Genomic DNA, 9,258 nt, shown 5'->3' on the forward strand with positions numbered 1-9,258 from the left:
GTAATTATAAATACATTGAAAAATTTTGTTGAGAAATAAAAATTTTCTGTCTATACTGCTACAGAAAGCAGCACAAATTTCCCCTCTAAAATTGGAAAATAAAACATTTACTTAGAAAAATGTCAGTTTTCCAGCAATTCAAAGTATAAATGCGTTGTGATAGACATTCTTTTCTGTTTGTTTTGGAAGGTGCCAGATAGACTGGAAAAAAGGGAAGAATGTCACTTTGAAAACTATTAAGAAGAAGCAGAAACACAAGGGACGTGGGACAGTTCGTACTGTGACCAAAACAGTTTCTAATGACTCTTTCTTTAATTTTTTTGCCCCTCCTGAAGGTAAATAGTGTTTGCTTTGAGTATTTATGGTTGTTTTCTTATGAGATCTGGTCAACTTTTTACTCATTTGGATTTCTTTTCTCAATTTTGCAGTTCCTGAGAGTGGAGATCTGGTAAGCTGAATTGTTTAATTGTTGAATTGTTTACTATATATAAAATTAAAAGACTGGTTCTCAAATGTGAGGAGTGGGGAAGTGGCTGCTAGTATTTTGTACTGATGCTTGTAATGCAGAAAAGAGGACCTTTACACATCTGAAAAATTACTCCATTGAAAATGCTTTTGCTGCTTCCACTGAGAAATGGTGGGAGGCTAAAGATTTTTTCTTTTGAGACTTGCAAATACTGATGTGAGGGAGTCAAGTTTTCAAACTATTAAGTTTTCTTCCTTATTGAAAATGGAGTGTATTAAGTCATTTATACTGTTTAGAAAACACTAACCACATTCTGCTTATATTTCTTTTCTGTGGTTATTATTCCAGTAGAAATGTGGTTATTTTATATGTGTTGATCATATAGCTGAAATGTCCTTGGCATACAACCTGGAATGAGGAACAGCCTTAAAGAAATCTATACATGCAGTAGGCTAGACATGTTTTGAATTTGGCTTAAGTCTATTACCAAGTATTGATGGTAACAAAAACCAGTCTTGAGTAGTTATGGATAGAACATCTCTGTCTGCGATTAGAATTTTTCCTTGAAAGTCTTCTCCCCTAACCCTTTGGTGTTTTGTTGTTGTTACTAGATGGGATTGTGTTGATGGATCAAAAATAAACATTTAGAATTTCACAGAATATTTACTCATTGTTTAGTATCACAGAATTGGAACTTTAGTCTTATCCATAACTTTAATTGTGAATAATGTCAGCAGCATTCCTATGCTGCCCTTTGCCATTAAGTAGTAATCTGAGACTGACTTGGTCTTTATCAAGTAGGACTTCATGACATTTGGCACTACCCAGCTGCTTGGATAAGTCTCCTCTCTGGTCTATATTATGTGCCATATACATAATTTTATTTATAAGAGCCTAAGATCCTTCCTTTTATTCCATTCGGTGTTTTCAATAATATCTTTAAATAATATCATATAGCAAAGTTGCTATTGTAACTTTTAAACTAGAGGAAACTAAGCAATGATCAGTAGGCACACTGACCTCCTAACATTTTCTTTTTATTAAAAACCTGTAAACCTAAGGCACATGCAGAAGACTACTTGATCGTGCACACATGAGCTGCTTTTAAAAGTTTAAAGTGAAGTTGAGAGTTTCTGTGAATGATTGAAACCGAGCAGTCCCACATAGGCCAAATTTAGTAAGTTCACTGCATTTTGTGCTTCTGTTTTTCTTTAACAGGATGATGATTCTGAAGCTATCCTCGCTGCAGACTTTGAAATTGGTCACTTTTTACGTGAGCGTATAATCCCAAGATCCGTGTTATACTTCACTGGAGAAGCTATTGAAGATGACGATGATGATGTGAGTGAGTCTGAATCCTGCAGTGAAATCTTTTGGTGAGGCTGTGGTAGCCAGAACTGCTGAGCGGTCTAATGAATAGAGGGAGCTGTTAAAAAGCAAGACAGAATAATTCCAAATTAGGCTCATTACTTACATCCTTTTCAGTAACTGCTTTGAATTGTTTTAAACAGATTCTCTTAGAATCTGTGTTTGGTTTATTGTAGTTTATATTTTCCTACTATTAGGAAGGCTACTTTGAAATAGTAAAACTTCAGTATGTTGGATTAGTGTTGTAAATCCATTACATGTTTTTGACCAAACAAATCACAACCTTGGACATTCTTGAATTCTGATAAAAATCTTTATTAGAAAGCATGGAATTTTTACTCATAGAAATACAAAGGAACAATTTAAGGTAAAAATAGGTTGTTCTCCAATATTTTGGACGTCTGTCTTGTTCAGTGGCAATCATTCAGATATGCTTTAGGTCCTTTTTTTTACAGACAAGTAATATTATTTACAGACAAGTCATAGTTACCTGCTCACACTTTACCCATGATTATCCTGTGTTCTTTATTTTTTAAGTTGTTAAATTCAGATCATGGCACTGAGCTGGGTGATTCATGTAGCTGTTGTCCTTGTTTTAATCAGTTGCCAAGTGGAAGTATTTTTTCCTTTGTTTTAGACATTAGTGGATACAGTGGTGGATATTAAGTAAATGCTGCTTTCAGATGTTAGCTTCATTCAAACGTCATATTTTTTCCCTTTTTTAGTATGATGAAGAAGGTGAAGAAGCGGATGAGGTAATGTTTACCAAATGAGCAAATAATTCTCTGTTTAACACATTGAGAAGCAAATTGAGTGACGCATGTATTCCATTGGTATATTCATTATTCCATGATATGGGATAAAAACGTTTTTTTTGGAAAAACGTGGTTTTAGAATTCTCCGTCCAAGCAATGTATGTATGAGGTTTCAATAAATAAACTGCAAAACTCAGAACACTTTTTTTATTTCAAATAATTCTGTTCTGCTGCAGGGTTATCAGCTCTTTGAAGAAGTCAAAAGCTGCAGTAAACTTTTTCAACGTTGGCTGCAGTAAATCTTTTCAATAAAACCTGTCTGGATGTCTCAAGTTGTGTTGGGAAATTTTTCATATTAGAAGCTTTCAAATTAAATTGCATTGTCACCAAACTCTGTAATCATGAAAAATCTGTTGACTTAGAGAGTAACTTGTGTTAAATTCTCCCTACATTATGAGCCATTCTTCCTACTGTGTACCTACTTCATGGATGCATTTTGAACTTTAATATAGGAAGGGGAAGAAGAAGGAGATGAGGAAAATGATCCAGACTATGACCCAAAGGTGAGCACAATTAGTGCTGTTTTCTGTTAAATTTAAGGCAGGTTAAGTATGTTTCTGAATATAAAATTTATTTTTGCCCTTTAAAGTCTTTAATAAATGTCTCCTCACTGGCATTTCAACAGTATGTGTAATTTCAATGTACCTTTCCTAAGAAACTTTTATTTTTGGTTCTGACCTTAGGTTTTTCATAGTTTTGGCCTAAATACCCCTAGGATTCTGTTTTAATGGTGCCTTATCTTGGGCATCTTTAAGCATTCAGCATTACTTATGCTGGTGGCGTTGAGGATGTTTTCTCTCCTAAGGAGAGCTTGTGAATAGTTTTTAAGTCATCTGCGTGCCGGAGTGCACAGAACCCGGGGAGCGGCGCTCTTAGGTTCTCCAGTCACCTCTTCTCCATACCCGAGGCTAGGCTTCTGTTCCTAGGAAGGTGTCATATCAGGGTTAGGAAAGGACTTCATCTCCTGCAAAATGCTGGGCTTGTTATCAGGATTCACTTGAAACTTCCAGGTTCTCTTGAATGCATTTATTCATTTGCTTATGCTGTAAAATACCCAGAAGACGCTTTAACCTAGTCATCAGGTAAGAGAGGGTAGTTAAAAAATCAGATATTCTGACATGTCTGAATTGGTCTAACAGCTAAATATGAATGAAATGAGTATTTTTGAAAGGCAGAAACAATTGGTATATGACTTAGGATAATTTGTTTGGCTCTTTTCAGATTATACTTTAATGTGTTTCACTTAATGGCATTCATTCTGCAGTGTAAAATCAGGACTTTGTTCTAGCATTTTTGTGACTGTAATATTTGAATGGGTAATTTGCTATAATTACTATATCCCTTTTTTTTTAATTCGGCAAACATTTTGACAGAACAGTGAGATAGTGTGATAATTAAAATAATTATTATTGAAAAATTAACTGAAGCAGATAGAAAAAGATAGATTGACTGTCGTTTTCCTTTAACAGAAGGATCAAAACCCAGCCGAGTGCAAGCAGCAGTGAAGCAGAGTGTATGAGGCCCTGAGGATGACCGCACTGTAATAGCCTGGACACAGCTATTGTTTCCTTACAGCCTTATGCTTTTGTATTTTCCTGGTAGACTCAGAGGTTTTTTTTAAAGGAAAGGAACTGATATTTTAAAGACCAAATTTGTTCTACTTAGCATTTTAACTAGTTTTTCTGCCAGCTGCATCGAATGCACAGAATCTCTCACGCATGTTCGTCCATTGCTATATAGTTTGGTTCTTCTTGGAATATTTTTATCATGTAACTGTCAGATTAAAGCTATGAAAATGAACAGAACTGTGAAATGAACCAGATTTTTTTGTCTTGCTAAGTTTTTTCCTGAAGAACCAAAGTATTTTTTCAGCTGGTTGAATGGGTTTCAGTTTGCTTGCAAGAGCTGTGCCTTTCATTACTTTGTTACAGAAATACAATGACTTGCATTAAGACAATTCATCGTTCGAAAAGCAAAACTTGTCAAGACAAGTATATGGTTAAGAATTTCCAGTAAGACTACACCTGATAATTTAGATTAACAGGTTTTTGTATGTCAGGTGACATTATTTACTATAAGAAAAGCTGATTAACTAATAGTATGGTTATTGGTTATCTTAGGGAGGTGAATAAAACCTAGTATTTTCAGAAAGTTATGCCTCATTATTTTCATTTCAATTGTACTTTTAAAATTTAACCTCCATTAATTAAGCATCTTTTCTTTGTGGTAGGATCTACCTTCTGCTTCCATGGAAAGGATGAATTTACATCATTTGACAAGCCTATTTCAAGTTTTTTGTTTGTTTGTTTGCTCATTTTTGTTTTTGCATCCTAAAATAAAAGTGTCGTATAATTTTAGTTCTCAAAAGATAATGTCTTAATTTCGTACTAGTGCAGGTAGAAGCAGAGGCCTGGCCTAAATTATGTGCCCAGTTTACCATATCTGAAGAGAAGGGTGCCAGATTTGGAAGAGGGGCTACTGCACCTACTAATAAGAAAGTGTTAAAAAAAAAAAAAGACAGAAAATTCTTAGATGATTTCATGGTTTGCATAGAAAAAGTGAAAGGTTAAATTTCATTTCCTTTGGTCTTAACTAGACTGAAGGCCCCAAGCCTCTACAGTTAATTCCAATTCTTATTGCTTACCGTGTGTCATTTATTTACCCTTGCCTTTTGTTTTACTGTGTATTAAAATGGGTAGTACTGTTGACTTAACTACCTCACAGATGTGTTAAGGCATATTAAGTTTAAAATTCTATGAAATGTTTCTCAGTTGGATTAAAAGCTCAAAACTTTGGACCTGTTGTACCATAAGTATGTGATATTCAGCATCTTAATTATACCAAGGCTTGATATGAATAGTTAAACTGGTTAACCAAGTTTAAGACCCTTTATTCTGGATCCAGTCAGGCAACACTTGCAGACCTTTGTGTGGCTCCTATTTCAACAGAAGTAGGTAATGAGCAGCTGTTTCAAGGGGTCCTAGGATTTTTTCCAGCTATTTTAATTTTTGACTATGTTGTAGTAAATACTATAGATGGCATGGGACTAAAGTGGAAATAAGACCATTGTTAGAGGGGGGAAATGCCATTAAATTAGGGACTGTAAAGCCTCATTTAAAATACCTCAGGCTAAATACTGTTACTTTTGGGGATGAATATTAAAGGTTGGACAGTGGACTAATTGGGTTGTAATTATAGGAAAGCTTAGAATTCCTGGTTTTAATAAAACTACATTGGGCTCATTTTTAGAGGTGATAGAGCTTCTGTTTTAAAAACTTAGTATTAAGGTCTTAGAATATAAACACATTTTGTTATTTGTATAGTACTATCCATTCCTCCTGAAATTTTAATTTTAGCTACTGGAAATCCTTAACCAATTGCAGTAGTTTATAAAAAATGCCATGAAAACACCTGTTTTTCCTCTTTATTTTCAAAATGATTTTGCTTGTTTTAATTAGATATTCTGCACTGATTTTTTTTTTGTACCCGTAGCTCATCTGAACACAGCTTTTTCTGAACTGGAAAATTTTAATCTGAAGATAGAATCCCATTTTCAATGAACTTAAAAGTAGCAGCAAAACCATTCCTTTAGGAAATAGCTGTTGCCAAGAGCAACAGGTCTGTCTGTCGAGAAGAGATAGGTCACTGCTTCTTGTTATATCGGGGGAATATGGTCTGCAGAGGAATGTTTTTTAAAGTTGGAGTTGCAAGGGATATCAGTGTTCATCAATGCCATCTCTCCAGTTTCAGTATGGTTTTATTCCATTTTAGAAATCTGACATGTAATTTGAAATCCTTAATAAAATTTGGATTTAATTTTATAAAACGTACTGGTGATATTTTGGGTCATTTTTGAAAAAGGATAAGTATGTATGCTTTTTTTTTTTAAGAGTGGAGATATTTTGAGTAGGCTGTTCTGTGCTTAGGCCATGATGGCCTGTAAAATGTATAATTTTAAAAGCAACTTCCCAAGCCCTGCTAAGTGGAGTTTGTTACTGGGAGACTAGAAAGGAAGGAATTTCATGTTCTGCAGATTATGCTCTCAGTTACTACAGATGTTTTTGAAGCCCTTTGAATTCTATCTTGACATTTTCAATTTATAGTTTTCTCTAGTCCAGGCTGTGACTACCAAAAAGTTCTCTCATTTCTTTCTAGAAATGGTAAAATCCCATACGAATACCTCCAAAGTAATACACTTAAGATTTTTTTCTGTCTTTATGGTTACTCAAATATGGTAATAAGCAGAGAACAACAGTTCCATAAATTCTTTAACATGGCTCTGAAAGTTCCTAGTTCATTGAAGCTGTATTAATATTTACGTGACATAAAAATGTCTTAATAGTGTGAAATTGGCTTACCTAGCAATACTTTAAAAAATGGGATTCTACCTCATTCCTTTATAACACATTTAATGGCAACACATAAACCTTAAAAGGACACATTAGACTTGATAGAAATATTTTAATTATTCAGTGAACAGGTTAATGGTATTGATTGGTAGATAATGAGGTCTTTAACTGAATTAACTGTTTATATTACTGTTGCTTGTAAAACTATGAATTTGTGGGTTATCTTGAGTTGTAGGACATTCCCATCATTGAATAATAAAACTTATGAATTATTGTTTGAAACCTCATCATACCATGCAGAAATACTAAAACTATTCAGATATTCTTTGCTTGGCTTTAGGACTTGGTTTAGAATTTGAGTCCTACTTTTAATGAGTTAGTCTTATAAAAATTTTAGCCTTTATATTTTTGACTAAGTCAAGCCAAATGTTGTTTTAAATGTACAGAATTAATGGATAGTATAGAACAAGCATACATTCTTTATAGGAACTTTAGGAAAAAGAAATCACATGCTAATGTAGTTTTTAATCTTCTGCACTGTATATATGTGAACTGGATTTTGTTTTGAAAATACATGTTTATAATTTAGGTAGTTTGCTACTTAAAGCACTAAGTCTCTTAATAGCTGAAAAATAAATGTAAATGATAATGGCAAAATTAACATATATATAGTGGTGGTTTTGTATACTAGTTTAAAAATCCAGATGCTAAAAATTTAACTTAGAGGAAAAGCCAAGTTCTTGGACTAATTAAGGTTTGCTTACTGACTTCAGAGAAATGGGAACATCTTTGTTGGGATATGGAATTACTTTTAAGGATAAATGTTTATTAGAAAAATTGATGTATTCAGTTCATTATATTTTCAAAAATACAATATAAGCTGTATCTTTTGTTTCTTCAATTTGATGTTATATTGTACTTTGTTTTTCAGCTTTTTAAAAATTTGAGGTATTGACTGATTTTCTTAAGTGTGAAATAAACGAGAAATGGAGCTTAACAACTTAGCAACAATAAATTGCCAGCAGGAAATAAGTTGGTAATCATATTGCTTAATATTCATACTGAAAAATGAGAGTTTATAGCTTTTGTAGAGCTTTATTATTTTGAAACTCAGCACCTCTAGCCTCCTACCTACCTGGCCTTGCGCAGGTGCGTTAGCCTCGAGCGCTGCTTTCTCCGCAGTTGGCGGGGTTGCTGCCGCCTCTGCCTCTTGCATCCTGTGAACTGTCTGCTGCTCATAGGTCATACCCAGTGGTTCCACTTCTGCCACCTTGGTTCTTCAGAAAGGCTGCTTTTAAATTAAAAAGTAACTGGGTATAGGTATTGAAAAATGACAGTGCCAAAAGCAGACAGATCTCATATCAAGAATTAGTGGTATTAATACTCATGTTTTTTTATTAATGAACTTCAGGTAATTGTGGTTTAGAAACTTACAGAGTGGTCGTGTCTGCTAAAGTACTCAAATCCTGTGCTTTTAGCTGGGAGTACAAATTCATGTAGCAAGGGGTGGAGGATAGAGCAGCTGAAGGTGAGCATGGGACCAGGAAGTTCTTAAAGTAGGACTGTCCACGCCACCTGAAAGGCAGTAAGAGAGTGGGAGGCTCCAAGTGAGGGTGGGGATGACTTAAAGACATGCTGTCAACTGTTGGTAAAGAACATTGGGGCTGGCTAGAGGCTAGGACTGAAGTTAAAGGAAAAATAGATTAAAGGCTATCTGCAACGGATCTGCTTAGATTTCCAGGTTGCTTTTTGTGGGGGAGCCTTTATCAATCAATATTGCAGCTTTTCTCTTAACTCTAAAATTACAATCTTTAAAAGAATTCCTCCATGTTCTTTGACACAAAATCGCCATTTATTTACTTTCTACATAGTTCTAAATTAATGCATATATCTTTTCCCTAAGCTATTTGGCAGTGTTGTAGACATTGTGCCCCTTTATCTAAATGCTGTATTCTTTTACTAGGATGACATTCTTAGAGATCACAGTACACTTAATCAAAATCAAAATTTTACAACATACAATTCATTTTGATGCTTAAATCATCTCAGATTCGATCAGTGGTATCCTTTTAAAGCTGGTTCCTGTGTGTCCATCATTTGCACACTTGCATATTTATAGCTCAAAAAGATTTTCTGCACTTCAGTCTCAAAATTCATTTGCTAAATCATGTCTGACCCCACGGACTGTAGCCTGCCAGACTTCTCTGTCCAAAGGGTTCTCCAGGCAAGGCTACCTGAGTGGGTTGCCATTTTCACTGCC

At 34.5% G+C, this 9,258-nt stretch overlaps 1 protein-coding gene across 10 annotated transcripts in view; it reads left to right on the forward strand.

The window, feature by feature from the left end:
• The window catches only part of NAP1L1 (nucleosome assembly protein 1 like 1), a 39,467-nt gene extending 31,563 nt beyond the window's left edge, over positions 1–7,904 (forward strand). For 3 of the 10 annotated variants that reach the window (XR_005719789.1, XR_005719786.1, XR_005719788.1), the window contains 6 exons: positions 190–335; positions 429–448; positions 1,685–1,807; positions 2,560–2,589; positions 2,826–3,152; positions 4,119–7,899. Coding sequence is in view for 6 of the 10 variants with exons in the window: in XM_040233861.1 (XP_040089795.1) it covers positions 190–335; positions 429–448; positions 1,685–1,807; positions 2,560–2,589; positions 3,102–3,152; positions 4,119–4,154 (406 nt within the window). In the remaining 4 variants the exon portion in view is untranslated. Of the gene's footprint in view, positions 1–189; positions 336–428; positions 449–1,684; positions 1,808–2,559; positions 2,590–2,825; positions 3,153–4,118 lie in introns of all 10 variants that reach the window. The other 7 variants (XM_040233861.1, XM_040233863.1, XM_040233862.1 and 4 more) reach the window with 3 other exon arrangements.
• Positions 7,905–9,258: the final 1,354 nt, after the last annotated feature.

Source organism: Oryx dammah, unplaced genomic scaffold (genome assembly GCF_014754425.2).
Source record: "Oryx dammah isolate SB20612 unplaced genomic scaffold, SCBI_Odam_1.1 HiC_scaffold_29, whole genome shotgun sequence".
Lineage (NCBI taxonomy): Eukaryota > Metazoa > Chordata > Mammalia > Artiodactyla > Bovidae > Oryx > Oryx dammah.